Here is a 16,748-nt window from a genome sequence, read left to right on the forward strand (position 1 = left end):
CTTTGCTCAGCTGGATTGACTGCAGTGATCTTGACCGCTGCGGGATTGGGATGATGAGACGGTTATTAGGCTGTCGGGAGACCCATTACCTTAAATGTCTAGGTTGTATGTCTGTTCAGTAATGGTGCAGTGGATGGTGACCTATATGGGAACAGCATTTTAGGGTCTTTGGGTTTTGTTTCCCAAGCCCACATTTCTGCCCTCTCAGTTTCACCAGTTGCTCATAGCTGCTGCTGGCGGTTCACCCAGCTGTCGCAGAGAGCTTTCTCAGCCTTCCACCCCACCCATCATCACACCATGCCCTGGAAAAAAATAAAAGCACAGCAAACACAGCCTGCTGCCGTTGCATTCCTTCTGGATTGATTCCCATGGAAAACAGCTGTTTTTGTATTTTATTATTATTTTTGGTTCATTGTCCTCGGAGTATCTTTTTATGTAGTAAGCATATTTGGCAGAGAGCAAGTCTCATCTGAGCGGCTTCAGTTGACCAGGAGCCGTCGAAATGCTCTGGTGGCAGGCTCACAGCTTCAGCAAGACCTAGCTCTTGGTCGGCCAGTAGCTCTGTGAGAGCACCACTTTGAGGGGAGAGTTGGGGGGAGTTGCTGAAGGAACCTACAGCCCCATCTTCCTCTCTCCCTGGAGTCCACATGCTTTGGGCCCCTCTTGGGAGCAGCCACAGTTCTGCTCTTGGCAGCTCCAGCTAAAAGGATGGAGGCAAGCTATTCATGGATGCATAAACAGGGTTCTTGACTTCAGTAGGTAGGGATGCACACCTGGCACCTGTTTCCATAGATCAGGGTGTGTGCTATCCAGACCTGTCCCAACAGAAACCAAGAGGCAGCTCCATCCATTACTTAGGTTATTATTTACATGTCATTAGTTACCTACTAACCTAGTCTTCGAGTCTTCAAGACCAGTGTTCTTCAACCTCAAATGTTGTTGTCCTGCAGCTCCCATCATCCCTGACCATTGACTAAGCTGGGTGGAGATGATGGGAGTTGTGGTCAGACAACATCGCAACACAAATTTTAAAAATGCGTTAAGAATCAGATTAAAAAACTTCACCACAAAAAATATACCATACTTTTCTGTGTATAAGACGCCCCCATGTATAAGATGGCCCCTATTTTGGGGGGCTCAAATTTAAGAAAATGAGGGGAGATGGCACAGAGTTGTTCAGCTTTTTTTGCAGAGGATTGCCCAGAGCTTTTTTTGGGGTGGGGGGTTGCCGAAAATCGCCCACTCGCACGTGTCGCAAAATCTGCCTCCTGCCTGTACCATCACCGGCAGAAGCTGCCAATCTCCCGCCCAGCTGCCGCAGCGTCAGACAATCAACACCTGCCATTGATGCAGCAACCAATAACGCACACAATGGCTGCTGACAGCTGTGGCAGCAACCTATCAAACGTCCACCCTATGCACTATCCATGTATAAGATGCCCCCACTTTTTAGCATGATTTTTGAAGGGGGGGGGAAACATAGTCTTATACATGGAAAAGTACGGTAATACATGAAAAAGGGATACTGCAATCCTATAGTGGGGTGGCGGGGAATGCTAAAGTGTTGTAATGCCAGGAAAGGAAGGTGCAGAAAGCAGGGGAAGATAAGTTAATCAGCGGATCAAACAGTTTAGCTTCACCAAGCACTGCATGGAAAATAGAAGCCAAATATATTGCCCTACACGATGACAGGTATGCCTTTCTGTTCCCAGTGTGTCACTTTGGAATGTTGTCAAGGCAGAGGAGTAAGTGGAAGGGAGGCATTTTAAAAGCAGCTATATGTCCTGGTCAATATGGATGTTTCAATCAGTGTACTGACACAGAAAGCACCCAGTTTTTAAATCACCCGCGGAAATGCTTCATCCGAGCTTTCCCCGACCCTCCAGTTATTTAGATGCTGTGCCTCTGCCATGTGTGACCCAAATGAAATAACATAGCTAAGGGCCAGTTCACATACTAAGCCGCCTCATCTAAATTCCCCACCCTAACCAGCCAACTTTGCACGGCATGCAGTGGAGGAGGAGTGGGGGGGACATTCCTTTTTCTCCAGTTCGACTGATTCCACCGGTAAATACAAATGAGCAGGTATTAACAAACAGCTTAGTGAGGGCTGCATGCAACTGCTTGTCTGTATCATCATGGTGAGGAGAACATTATCACATGCTCATACCTCATTAGAATCTGGGAAGCAGTAAAATTCTGGGTTTCCCCACTGATACTTAAGCGTTTACTGGAAAGGGGAACTGGTAGCCTCATGCTTTTGGGGGGGGGGGGCAGCTTTCCAAAACAAAATGGACTGGGGATTTTCTAGGGAGGACAGAGTACAGATAAAGTAGCCTAGTATTTGAGTGCTGGAGGGAGGCGGGATTAGATCAGATAGTCCTGTGACTATCAGGACAGCTGGCAACCTGGAAGAATTTCCTCTCTGCAGGTTGAAGAATGCATTAAATATTTGAGGAGCTGGACAAAAAGGGAGATCTAAATATCAGACGCCATCCAGAATAGCAGCAAAATGGTTGCTCTTAAGTTGTATTGCGGCAGAGGGTGGAATTCTGCATTGCTGCTTGCCAAGTGAATGATTCCCCTTCTTTCCCTCCTTTTGCTGTTCTGGGCTGCTCCTGACACCACAGGGTCAATGGTGGGGGCCCCACAAGGGAGGGATGGAAAGCCCCAATGCACAGGTGGAACTCCTTGCACAGGATGAGGCATGTTAGGAGAAACCTTCCCAGAATCTCCATAGTGCTGCTGCCTTAGAGTGAGTCATTCAGACAGGAGACTAAGGGGCCTCATTGACCTTTTTGTTATGTTTAAAGCCACCCATTTTGTGCTTAAATAGACAAATTTGGGGTTGGAAGAAGCCACGCAAATACATCTAGGCATTTTGCCCTCTTTGTCTCATGCTGTTACCCTGTCATGTTCTCCCCTCCAAATATTGGTCTCGTTTAGTGCTTCCTCCTTGACTGCACTCCCAGTTCCGTTCTCCGTTGCTGTGTGTGTGTGTTGTGTGTTTGTGCCTCCCACATGGTTGTCCTTTCCTGGTTTATCCAGAGCTCCCACAAATACTATTATGTTTTTTCTCCTGCCAGTCTTTGAGAGGCACCTCAGTTTCACACATCCAAGATCTAATTTTGTCCTGGAGAGAAAGAATTGTGATTTGTCCGTAGATGAACTCCCTGCTATTTCTCTGTTTTGCTCGCCCACTCTTTCACTCAAGCAGCTTAGAGAAGATGGAATATCGTTGTGTTAACCTGTCAGGGCTAACCTGCTACACTTACCAGCTAAAGAAGATATGTGTGTTTTGAGTGATTCTTGTTCCTTCGTGTCTCTCTCTCTCTCTCTCTCTCTCTCTCTCTCTCTCTCTCTCTCTTCTTCTTCTCCAGGTTGCTGGTTTTCTTGCAAGTGTGTTCTGCAACATCTCATTGATGAAATTAGAGTGTATTAGTGGTGGATTTATACTGGACCATCCACACCTCATTCCGCTTTCTTAGTTGTTCTGCAATGCTTCCTTGGTGTTACTGGAGGGGCAGTCTTGTGCTATAGTGCAGCAAATTTGGAACAAAAAATAAACCGAAGCGTTCATGGTGTTATGGTGTCAGGAAGTTATGAGGACATACACTGATTGGAAATGAAACGGTACGTCCGCTCGAAAACTTTGGCAGGCACAAACAGTGTAAAAAGTGGGATCACATATAACCTCTGCAATATCCTCCTGAGCACAAATCATCATGAATGCATAATAAGAAGGATGTTTGGAGGGACTCCAAATCATAGGCATCTTCAGAAGTCCCTTCCTAAACATCAACAAGAGCAACAAAGGCTCATACACTTCAGAAATTAGGGTGGGTTAATTTCCTGGACATCGTCTGGAACTCTGAAAAAAAACCAGTCTGTAGGATTGGATCCCCTATTCCTGGCATGCAGCAATGATGCCCTCTAGAAACAAACTTTCTCAACCTTGGCTCACCAGATGTTGTTGGACTACAATTCCCATCATCCCTGACCGCTTGTCCTGCTAGCTAGGAATGATGGGAGTCGTAATCCAACAACATCTGGGGACCTGAGGTTGAGAAAGGCTGCTCTAGAAGCTTTTAATCCTTACTTTAATATGTGCTGCAAATGGGACCCTCCTTGCCTTGCGTCATGCTGTGAAAAGGCCTTGTCAGTTTCTCCTGCTTCGAATAGCAGGTCAAATGAATATTGTCCACTTGCAGCATGGAGGGATGGCAGGGATGGAAAGAATGGGGGAAGGGGAGTGAAATCTGCACTGCTTCTTTCCTAGCACAGAAGTGTGCATCTACCTCTACACTTCTCCAAAATAATACAGCTTCATTGTCACTTGCTGAGAAACTCTCAAAAAGGGGAGAAATAGGTGCATTTGACTTTTTGGCATTTGCCATTTCAGTTAAGAGCCTGTGTACCATATCCCAGGACTAGATCTCAGTCTGCTTTCCTTCCCCATATTTTCTCCTCCTTGCCCCCCTTTTAATCTTCCTACCTCTTGATCACCCTGCCTCTTCCCTGCCACTTCCTACCAAACTTTCAACCATGTCCCACTTTTTGTTTGTGGTGCATGGGAAGGGGGCGGGGCAGAAGACACAGAGGAAAAGGCAGTTTTGCCCTTGTTGTAAGAATGTATGTATGTATGTACCGGCATGTCATGGCTCCCTATTGTATCCAGCTCTGCTCTTTCCACAAGTGAGGTTTCGTAGTGTCTGTGGCTTGGCGAATTAATCTCCATGCAGTTTGGTCAGATGGACATAAACAGAAGGGAATGGAATTCATGTGCATTCTTCACAGATTACAGCTGATTCATCAGCTCTCGCCACTTCGATGCGCTATTTTGCCCTTCTCTCTCCCCACCCCCACTTTGCTGCAGAGAGCTTAGTGACAGCAAGAGGGGAATGTTGTTGCTGGATAAACCTGGGGTGCTGGTGAGGATTGCAAGAGGAGACGTTAAACTCTCTCCCAGACTCCCCTACCTACAGTAATGCCTGCATTTTTTTGGCAGCTTGTGCGAACACATCTTTCAAGTTTTCCTAGGCTGCATCCCTGTACACAGGGGGACTGGCTTTTGAATTAATACGTACAGGATTGCACTGTGAAGAGTACTGTTTTCTTGACAGGTTTTGTAATCTATTTTACTTCTTTTTGCATGGGACAGTTGGGCACAACAGAGCGTTTCTCTGGTACAGTAATAGAGAACAAGCAATATCCATTAACACTCCCCAGATTCCACATGTATCTGAAAAACTCATGCATGTTTAAAGCATGGCATACAGACTTCCATCTCAAGAGGATGTAATCTTGCCATTTGTCTTAGAAGTAGGTTTCCACCTAGGGGAATATTTCTCCTCCTCTGTGTCTGCTTGCTGATTAGGTAATGTATCCTTGCAGGTACATCGTTCTACTTCAAACAAGCCACGCTTCTTCCTTACCCACAAAACAAGTCCATTGCAAAGAAAGTTGACCCCCTTCTCATGCCCACTCTTCTGGGAATTATTTTGGTGTGAGGTGGCTTGGTGGTTCTGTACATCTCCAAAGAAGCAGAATAGGAAGCCGTGTCACTATATTCAAAGCTGGGCTGCGTTGCTCTTCCCAGGGGATGAGGTCATGTTGAGGAAGTGAGGGAGATCAACTGCAATCCATTGCAGTGTTTGCCACCAAGGCACAGAGTCCCCCTGTTTTCATTCATAAGGTATCAAAGCTGTCCCTTGAAAAGCATCCTCCTTCGCCCTATTATTCCCAGGCACAAAAGGGTTTTCGAGGCCTTTCATTTCATTGGACCTTTGGCCTTCCCTCTCTCATTGGCCTTCCCTCTCTCATTTTTTTTATCAGCCCTCTGCCTGTGCTGTGGTTGCCCCAGCACTGCAACTTGAAAGGCTTTGTAGAGGCAGCCAGCAATGTTGATTGAGCCAGGGTGGTCCCCTCATCCATCTCTCGCCCTCTCTCCGTTTGGAAATGAGAGCTTTTTGTGTGCATGAGAATGGGAGAGGCCTGGAGAACTGTTGGCCGATAGAGCACCATCTCTCTCTTTTGCTCCCGCAAAAAGGAACCTTCCAAGGCATCCCTCTGCAACAAATTAACCCTCCAATTAGCCTCTTTGGTAAGAGACGCAAGCGACAGCTCCACGTTTTACGTGACAGGCATGATTATGCAGGTGTGCTGATGCAGCGCCAGTGTTTTCTGAAACCAGTATACAGAATGTGGGTGACATCTCCCATGTTTGCAGATACCCATAAACATGCACCTGGAAATCAGTTAGAAACCATGATCAGGCAGCAGTTCTCAAACGTTTTCCCCTCCACCCCAACCACTCTAAAATAGTTGGGGGTCTTCCCTTGTTTGCCTTCCGTGCCAGCATTGTGATCAAACCATCAGCATGTTATGAAAATCATGGGTGTCCTAAGCCAGGCCACTAAGAAGAGCCCTATATGAGTGGAGGTTGTGGAGCAGAAGGGGTCTGTGGATCACAGCTGAGAACCTCCAAGCGATTTCAGAAGGTGTACATATGCTTGCCAGTTTAGGATTACACCTTGCATCAGATGAAGTGGTCTCTGCTCTACAAAGGCTTGTGCCGTAATCATTTGTTAAGCCTTTTCAGGTGCCAGGAGGCTTGTTAAAAGAATAATTCTGGAACTCTAAATCTGTCTGCGTATGGAGAAAGAGACAAATTTCTTATTGGAAAAGCCGGCGTGTCTCCTGTCTCTTCGACCATGTTTTAAAACTCAAGCGAGGCAAAGTCAAAATGAAAAAGAGGGATTCCAGTTACTGTTACCAAGTCTGCTGCTTGGCAGTTCCTAGGCCAAATCTGGCCTGTACGCCAGTTTCCAAGAAGTAAAAGAAGGGTGTGTGGAAGGAGCAGCGGCGGCTGCAGCCTTGTTAAAAAGAAACTAAGAAGCTGCTTTAGACTTTGCCGGATTATTAGTGCACCTAGTCCAATATTGTCTTCTCTTAATAGGTAGTGGGGTCTTTCCCATCGCCACCTGCCTCAGATCATTGTCACTGGAGATGCCAGGAATTGAACCAAATACATTTTGCATACAAAGCATGTACTCCCCCCCCCCCAACTCCTTTTGGAGAAAGGGCAGGTGCAGAAGATGGAGTAGGAGGTCTGATTTTTTAAAAAACTAGCTGAGGCTTGATTTGGTAATGCTGCGGTTGCAGAATGCAACCTTCCATTGAATTTCGAATGTTGTATTGCTTGGAATATAGGCCACCCTCTGAAATGAGATCACAGCTTCTCTATCCTAGAAGAGTGTGGTTATAGGCCACACTCGGGTTCTTTTACAAGCCAGATTTTTGGGGAGGTCGGGGAGAGGAGTGTAGCCAGTGTTCAGACCAATATGTCATTCACTGAATAGTCCCCAAAAAGCCACCTCCTACTTCAAAAGACAGGGTGTTTGCATGTTTCGAAACACTCCTTAGCACGGACAACTGCACTGCAAATGTAGCTCCAGTGGTAAAAAATAAAAAAAAATAATGAGTGGAATTGCACAACAAAAGTGCCATGATTCAAAATAACCGTTCAGTGACAGGAGAAGGTGAAAACTGTGCAGACAGAGGAAAGCGGTGTGGGTGTCGGAATGGGCTCATTTTATCGGTGTCCTTGAGACGAGCCTCTCTCCCTCTCCTGTTTGTGTCAGCTCTAAGTGGGGAGTCGCTGACTGGTGTGTGATGGGAAAGCCTCGGCTCCTTTCCGTCTCAATTAGCTTTGCTAATTCATATTGGCATGTTTGATCTCTTTGGTGAGAGATGAAAGGGGCATCTGCCAAATGCGGTTACAATCAGAGCCCCGGCCATTCTTGGTTGAAGGGACTTGCTGGAAAACGACATTCACCCCGCATGCATGTCTGGGGCGGGGGGCGGGGAGGAAGCGCTGGAGGGGAAATGACCGGGGGGGGGGAAACATTACCGGTGTCCCATCGATGTACAGCATGAAGCAGAGAGGGAGAGAAGGAAGGAATATTATCTGCACGAGCTCACTTTGTGCTTGGTTAGAAAGCAGAATGGAGCTGGAATGTGCTCTGTTGCTGAACTGAGATAAGTCAAATATGGTGGCCCTTGTTTATTTCATTCCCATAGGGAAGAAGGCTCAGCTTCACTCTTTACTCCTGCCTTGAGCAAGTTTCCTTGAATCAGGAAGGCTCCATCACTCCATCTTGTAGAGCCAAATACCATCCAAGGGAGTTTGTTGCACCAGGAAACTGATCGAATAATGTTTAGACTTCTAGGAATACTGAGAACAATGATAAGCACTGGGAGTTCCAAGCCCTGCTTGGCGCCTCCTGATCCATCAGTAACTCACCACATGGTCCACCTTGAGGCCTAGGAAAGGTGACTTTTTTAAAAAAGAAACAAATATTTTGACTTACAAAATGCAATTCCTAATTTGTTTGTTTTTTTAAGCCTTTGCCGATCATTTCAAACATCAGTCACTAGATGTTTGCAGGAGTTAAATTTGTAAAAGCTGCAGTTTCTTCCGTAAAATTAAGAGCACCCACATGAAGAAACCTACAGACTGCTAAATTAAGAACTTCTCAACAATTAAATCAAAAGATAAGTTAAACTGTTTTCTTTTTTTAGAAAAAAATTGTTTGTTCTAATTAATACAGAGGGTTTTATAAAAAAATAATGCTATTAAAAATTAATAATGTATGCACATTACATAACAAAAAAATCCAGAAGAAATGAATACACATAGAGCAAATTTATGTAAGTGTTCCCTGTAAAATACATACGTTGTCCTGCTTCTAAAGAAATTGATTAAAAAAGATGTTTCTATATGTGTTACATCACAATGTTTATCTAATAGTAGTCAGGCTGAAAAATAGTTTTTCTATAAATTTGTTATACAATGAAAGAATGACAAACCGTCTCCAAACATCTCTCCACAGAGAGGTATGAGTCAAAGGAGAAGCCCAATCATGTTCTTTGTTAGCCGCAAATTTTATAAAGCAAAGCCAGTTCTCATGAAATACACCTTTCTTTCTAGGACCACGGCCTCTTTGTTATTTGCTTGGCCAATTATCACTAGACACAGGGGTTAACATGAGGTTATGAGTCAATCTTAGTGGGCCAGACGGTTAAAAGTTTTTTCACCACACTACCTTAACAGGAAGGCCCTCCTGAAGGAAGGAAGAGCTTCTGGCTATGAGCAAATGGTCCCAAATAGATGGACCAAAAGTTATTTAAGCCATATTTGATTTGATAATGCTTAGAAATTTCCACTAACCTCAGCAGCAAACATGTTGACGTCACCAAAAGCAGCCTTTGCCAAGCTGCAACCCTCCAGATACTTTCAGCTACAGTTCCCATCAGGGCCAGCTGTGGCATGGCTGCACTGCCTGGGGCTGATGGGAGTTGTAGTTCAAAACATCTTCACAGCACCTGGCTGGCAAAGGGTGCTCTAAAGAACGTCAGCAGCCATGCATGCATTGTTTGACTCTAGGCCTTGTCCTTCTTTCGACATTCCTATTCCCCATTTTGACTAAGGTTGCATTAACATGAGGAATGTATTTCCAAGACTCCATCCTGTATCCAGGTCTCGTATCTAATCTCTTACGTTTCGAAAGCAAACAGGCTTGCAAATGGGAAAGGGAAACCCAAATGGAGCAAGATTCGTAGCCTTAGATGAACTATTCTAATAGGTAAGCATGGATAAGGGACGCGGGTGGCACTGTGGTCTAAACCACAGAACCCAGGGTTTGCCGATCAGAAGGTCAGCAGTTCGAATCCCCGCGACGGGGTGAGCTCCCGTTGCTCGGTCCCTACTCCTGCCAACCTAGCAGTTCAAAAGCACGTCAAAGTGCAAGTAGATAAATAGGTACCACTCCTGTGGGAAGGTAAACGGTGTTTCTGTGCGCTGCTCTGTTTCGCCAGAAGTGGCTTAGTCATGCTGGCCACATGACCTGGAAGCTGTACGCTGACTCCCTCGGCCAATAAAGCGAGATGAGCGCCGCAACCCCAGAGTCGTCTACGACTGGACCTAATGGTCAGGGGTCCCTTTACCTTTACCAAGGTGAAAATAGTGAAAATAGATTCTGCGGTGAATCCCAGTCTATTGGTTATCTGAAAGGTGCAGTATAATTTGCTAATTCTTAGGGAGGAAAATAATGGAATAGTCTCTCTCTCTCTCTCTCTCTCTCTCTCTCTCTCTCTCTTTCTCTCTCTCTCTCTCTCTGTGTGTGTGTGTGTTTAACTAAATCTATTTTCATACCACCGAGATAGATAGCATTTCCGTATAATACATTTTGTACTACTTGAAGTCATTCTCTGTCAACTGAAGGTTTGATGAACGGACGGGCAATTGGGGTGGGGGTTATGAATGAAAGTTTCAGGGAAACTGGAGTGCTTGGGTAGGAAGTTCTAGCTTAAGAACAAGCATGGAGAGGAACACAAACAAAGCAGATGTTTGCCTAATCCACTGCTGCAGCAGAAGTAGATGAAACATACTCTGAACGAGTCTCTGGGCTCTCCTCTAGCATGTATCTGAAGTGGGTCAGGGAGGCATCCCAGATGTTCCAGGAACAGCATTTCCTTAGGTTTTATAACCCATCAGTCTGCCCCCCCTCCTCACAGCCTCCTTAATACTGACTCCTATGCATTTTTGTTGTGAAATAACTTTATAATGGCAAGAGCATACATTTCCCACAATCTGAATCTTATGTTAACACAGAGAAGGAAACAGATGCATTCGTGCTTTCTCTCTAAGTGTAAAGCCAATTTGAGGTTTTCTGGCCATTAGTTCCAGCACATCTTTTTCTAGAAAAATAGCACCGATTAGGGTGGTTGTCCAAGCTTGATGTGGGAAGGAGACAAGGAACAATAGCAAGAAGACATAAAAGTGGGGACAAGAAGCCACTATGGGATGGATTTTAATATATATATATATATATATGCTTAAAGGTGATGTGGCAGAAGAGAGATAGAAATTCTTTAAATGACTAAATGATAGCATAGAGGTGCAGGGGGAAGTCTCAATAGCCAGAAGGGAAAGGATTTCAGAATAGCCTACGAATTGCTCATTTTGTATGAAGCCCCATCCCCTAGGCTAGGGAGCCCCTCCTCTATAGGACAAAACCCAAGATGAAGTGCTGCAGAGTGCAGAAGTGATGCTTGCAGGAAGCACCTGCGAACACTAGCCGTGTTGAATTGGAGCAGGGTCTAGGTGTGCACACAAACAGTACTTACCTGTCTGCAGACATGTCTGAAATGGAAGGAAAATATGGCAGTGTTCCTCAACATGCTGCTAAAGATGCATACAAGCAGTTCTTGCAAGAGCTGCAAAGGACATTTTAGACCATTCCTCCTTTCCTGCCCTCTGCAAATGACTTTGCTGTTGCTCTCCAGAGAACCAGAGCTGCCTTGCTGTTCCTTGCCACTCTCACCCCCCCCCCATATGCTGGTCATTTATTTAGGATGTCGTCTCATCCCGTCCCCCCAGGCAGCAAAATGACGAGGCATGCCACCTCTGCAATGTGGACACTTGCTCACCTGTATACATGGAGGAATTTAAGAGCATATTTCCCTCCCTCCTTTTCTTTCCCCTCCCTGCTTCCAGGTGGCGGCCAAGGCTGGCGTCTATGAAATCCTGAACCAGCTGGGTTTTGCCGAATTTGAGAAGCTGGAGGACAAGCCGCTCTCCCAGCTTCGCTACCGCTGGCAGGAGCAGAGCCAAAGTTCACTGCCATTCCGGGGAGAGTTTGTTTAGGACCCGGCCTTTTCCAAAGCACAGCGAGGATCGCAGCGCTTCTCCCCACACGGCCGCATCACTCTCTTTGCTTTTCCAGGTGGATTTTTTAAAAGACTTTTTTTTATATATAAATATAATGTGGAGAAATACGTCTTAAGGGAGGACTGTGAACTGAAGAAGACATTAAGCTGCCTTGAAGACGTTTTCGTAGGGTTCGTTCAGACACAATAAAAATAAATTAAGATAACTGCAGACGAGTGTCGAAGCAAGTGGTGTGTCCTTCCCTCTCCCTCCCCCCGAAGTGCCTCTAAAATGGGAGCTGTCCTGCCTTATTTTTACCCCCACCCCCAAAGACTTTTATCCCCTACAGGTCTGATGTATACTTAATGTGTTAAATAATATGCATGTGCAGGAAAAATATACGTGGCATTGCTGCGTTTGGAAGTGGACAGTTTGGGATCGTTTCGTTCTTTCTTCCACGTGAACCTCTTGATATTTTTTATGATGGGGATTTCAATTTGTATGGTACCCTTTTTTGACGGTGCAAGAAGCTACTGCTGTTAGAGAGTTTGGCTCGACAAAGCATGGGAGAGGTCCACAGGGGTGTCCCTCTGCATATCTCTCCCATGGAACATAGGATGGAGAAAACATAGGATGCTTGTTCATGTGTGGTGCTTTCTTCATCTGGCCACTGAGCGCAGCGGAAGGCTGCTGGGCACACATTGCTTTCTAATCTCAGTCTAGATCGTGCTATGGTAACCTATGGCCCTCCATATAATGCTGGACCAGAACTCCCACCATCCCTGTCCATTAAGCCATGCTGGCTGGACCCAATGGGAGCTGGTGGAGTCCAACCACAGCTGGAGGGCCACAAGGTACCTATCCCTGGTTCAAGTAAAGACTAGACTGGCCATTAAGGGAACATCTTTCTGTTCACAAGCAAATGCAGGGCACTAGAGAGAAGGAACTGTTCTGCATAACAGAAGAAGCACTTTTGACACACTTGCCCTGTTGGAAGGAAGGGGAAGAGCATTGTATGTGCAGGTTCTGCTTGTGGTTCTGAGGACCAGGGTAAGTAAAGTGACACCATCCTGGTGGACCTGGTTGGGGCAGTGAGTAGAAAGACCCTGATCTGCAAAAAGGCATGTCTGAGCAGCCAGAAATGAATAAGTGTGTCAAATTGTTGTAAACAGTCCATCCTTTTGGCCATTAAAAATTGTTTTACGGGGGGGCGGGGGACTGGAAATAAAGAATCTGATTTCAGGAAATGTAGTAGGATACACAGATAATGAAGCAGGCCCTTGGTCCATCTAGCTCAATATTGTCCACACTGACTAGCAGCGGCTCTATGAGGTATTGGGCAGAAGGCTCTCTCCATCCCAGCTGCAGATGACCTGGGACCTTCTTGCATATGAAGCCAGTGCTCTGCCACTGAGCAACAGTCCATCTGACATAAAAAGAAGAAGCAAGAGCATCTCTCAAATACGGGGAGAAGAAATTTGCAGCAACTGAAGGGTCTAAATGTAAAGGTCCACCTGTGCACAGCTGGGCCCATTTCTGTTCATTCTGGTGCACTAAAGATTTCCTGTTTCAATGTCTGAGCCTCATGTTGTACTGAGGGGCTGTTGCAGATGGGGCAGCACAGAGTCTGCAAGGATGCTCCTGTGATGCTCAAATGGTCCTCATGGAGAGATGCAGAGAACGCCCACTTTCCTAAAACCAGGGGTCTTCACAGAACAGAGAAGTGGAGGAAGCTTTGGTCCTCTAGATGTCAGTGGGCACCAACTCCCACCAGCTCCTGCCAACATATCCAATGGAGAGGAATTATGGCAGTTGTGGTCCAGCAACATCTGTTGAGCCACAGGTTTCCCATTCCTGCCTTAGAATGTAACAGAGCTCCCTTCTTCCAAAGCCTTAAACCCATTGCATTGCACAGAGCATGCTTTTTTAAAAAAAAGAAAAGAAATTTCTTTGCCCAGGTAGTCTGAAGTGTGCGACTTAGTGATCAGATCTGCATCATTTCTCCAGTGTTTGCATGCTTTATTTTGGCTTTGCTAGAAGCCCAGCAGCATGCTCCCAAGCATACTTTTGCACCCATGAGAACCAGAAAGATGCCTTTAAAAAAATAAAAAACAGAGATTCCCAAGAAGCTGAATTCTGTTCTGTGTTTATCTCTTATGTGTGGCTCTCTCTCTCTCTCTCTTTTAATCCTCTTGCTTTTTAACGCCTGTATCGGGCACAGAGAAGCTGTGACTCTTCAGGTGTTGGTTCAATGCACCTCCCATCATCTCTGCCCTTTAGACTTGCTGGCTCAAGCTGAAGAAGTTGCAGCTTTAAATCTGAAGGAACACAGGTTCCACAGCATTTACCTAAACAAGTAGTGCCAGCTGTGTTGGAAATTAGGTGAGGTGCAACAGAAAAAGGAAACCAGGTACTTGCAAAACAACAACAACCACCCTGCCTTATGAATTTGGAGGATTGCAATTTTATGCGGATGGTAACGAAAAAAGACAATGCATACAACATTTCAAACAATACATGAATGGAAAGGAAGGATCAAAAGCTTGGGTTAGAATAATGGGAAACAGAAGGGATGTCAGTCATCATACCCACAACCAATGGTGTAAATCATATTGGGGTTCCCGCCCCACTTTGGAGTAAGCTCTGCCACAACTACAAACTCTGAAAGCCATGTGCCAAATATCTTGCTTCTGGGAAGGAAGCAGCGTGGCTCTCCTTCTCAAATGTGAAACATCTGATGCAGAATTTTATTGTTCCAGTGGGATTTTTAAATATTTGTTTTTTAGCATTTGAATAATTTACAGGTGATGTCACTGAATAATGGACTTGGTACAATATGTAGCAGACCGTTTCTATTAGCTGTTTCTAATGCAACTGTCCAAAAGCTAGAATCTTACTCCCGTAGACACTTGTGAACTGTCAGAAGATATATTGTAATTCGGGAATAAAAGGAAGCTGCTGTATCATATTTACGGAGGTGCACTGTACATGTGTGTGCTTGCGTGCACACAGTTCTGGTTTGTATTGCAAAATCTGCTTATCCTGCTTCTCTTGTCACCATCTGGAACGTGGAACTGAGCCTGCATTTCTTTGCAAGGCAACTGTTATATACTGTATTACTTTAACTACATGCTATGTGAAGACATGGGTGGCGCTGTGGTCTAAACCACTGAGCCTCTTGGGCTTGCTGATCGGAAGGTTGGCGGCTCGAATACGCGCGACGGGTTGAGCTCCCGTTGTTCTGTCCCATCTTAGCAGTTTGAAAGCATACCAGTGCAAGTAAATAAATAGGTACTGCTGTGGCGGGAAGGTAAACGTGCGCTCTAGCACCCATCACTGTCCTCTGTGCACCAGTAGCGGTTTAGTCATGCTGGCCACAAGATCCGGAAAACTGTCTGTGGACAAATGCCGGCTCCCTCGGCCTGAGAAGCGAGATGAGTGCCACAATCCCATAGTTGAGTGCCACAATCCCATAGTTGCCTTTGACTGAACTTAACCGTCCAGGGTTCCTTTACCTTTTTCTTTCCCTTATGTGAAGAAGTACTTTCTTTTGCTGTGAACCTTCCAACAACATTCAGCTTCATTGGCTGTCTCCAAGTTCAGGTGCTATGAGTTTTTCTTGCCGCTGTCAAAGTCAGTGAGCTCTTGGAGCGGAAGGGGAGGGGAGCAGAAAACAGTGCTTAAGAGGCAAGATCAGACCCCTGAAATGTGGTTGTTAGCTACCCCTACTTTAAAGGTTTTCCCTTTCACAGGCACTGGGTGGTAGGGACCCATTCCTGCAGATGCTACTACTACTTTGCAGTCAGCCTGTGTCAAGGCATCTCAATCACTTCCCGAAAATTGCCTCGCTGCATCTGGGCCACTGTGCTATGGTGATAACTTGTGAAGCGAAAACAGCAGCAAAACCTCAGCCGCAGATCATCTAGCATAAGCTAGAATCGGACCTTAGTGAGGTTAAGGATATGAATAAAAACCTCCCAAGCCTGCAGATCTTTTGTTTCGTGGGGGGGGGGGGGGGGAGGAGGCCACGGAGGATGGCGATGATGCATGAGGATTGAATTAAACAAAAGAGCAGATTATAAACTTTCCCAACAATGGCCCTTTTGTGAAATAACTACCCACTTCCCCTCCAGCCATGCCCCTGTCACTCAGCAGAGATCTTTGGAAGCCTTGCTCTAGCCTCCCTGTGCAATTAATTAAGCCGTAATTGCTTCGGAAGTCCACGCTTTTGATCTTATCGGTGTAAATGGAAAGCTGGGATGACATCACCTGGAGGCTTCCTCTTCATTCACCAGACCCACAGCATTAGGTGGCTTTGATAAGTCTCCTTTCTTGAGCTTTCAGCTTCCCTCTCCCTCCAGGGTATTTTATTTATACCATTAAAACGCAGTTTAATGAGACAAAGCGGAGGAGCAGTAGCTCAGTGGGAAAGAATCTGTTTGGCCTGCAAAAGGTCCCAAGCTCAATCCTGACATCTCGAAGTCGGGCTAGGGCAGGAACCCTGGAAAGCTGCTGCCAGCCAGTGTAGGCAGAATTGAGCTAAATGGAGCAATGTTCTGACTCTGGAGAAGGCAGCTTGCTTTGTTACTAATTTCAAACAGCCAATTCTTTGGATTTGGGGGGGAAAGGAGCATAAATGAAACCAGTTAGTTCAGGAGGGAGTTTTAGGAAGTAGATGGAAGGAGTAAGAGAGAGAGAGAGCACCTAAACTCCACTGCAATGTTTGTGTAAAGCGAAAACGCTGCTAGCTTTCTCACTTGCTTTCCCCCCGTAACACCAAAATGTTTATATATAGCCACATGTTGGCTGAACGAAATCCATTTTAAAAATAACCTCCAAGTGGAATAACGTGATCTCACTCACTAGATTAGCAGCTTGCCCATCGGACAGCCTCCAAGTTCTTTGGGGAATTGCTTATCACTTGCATCGCAAATAACTGCCAGGAAGCAACTTCCGCTCCTGCCGAATGTCCCACACCCAGGCAAGAGCTCATAAAATCTGCAAGCTCCAATTACTCCAGGGGAAAAAGGAGGGC

General features: G+C 45.7%; 1 protein-coding gene across 3 annotated transcripts in view; it reads left to right on the forward strand.

The window, feature by feature from the left end:
- PALD1 (phosphatase domain containing paladin 1) overlaps window positions 1–11,944 on the forward strand; it is a 108,205-nt gene extending 96,261 nt beyond the window's left edge. For all 3 annotated transcript variants that reach the window (XM_081006468.1, XM_081006469.1, XM_081006467.1), the window contains exon 20: window positions 11,561–11,944. In XM_081006468.1, coding sequence (XP_080862594.1) covers window positions 11,561–11,710 — 150 coding nt within the window. In that variant the 3' untranslated portion in view covers window positions 11,711–11,944. The remainder of the gene's footprint in view (window positions 1–11,560) is intronic.
- The last annotated feature ends 4,804 nt before the right edge of the window (window positions 11,945–16,748 follow it).

The sequence above is a fragment of the Podarcis pityusensis genome (assembly GCF_964106645.2).
Source record: "Podarcis pityusensis genome assembly, chromosome: 5".
Classification (NCBI taxonomy): domain Eukaryota; kingdom Metazoa; phylum Chordata; class Lepidosauria; order Squamata; family Lacertidae; genus Podarcis; species Podarcis pityusensis.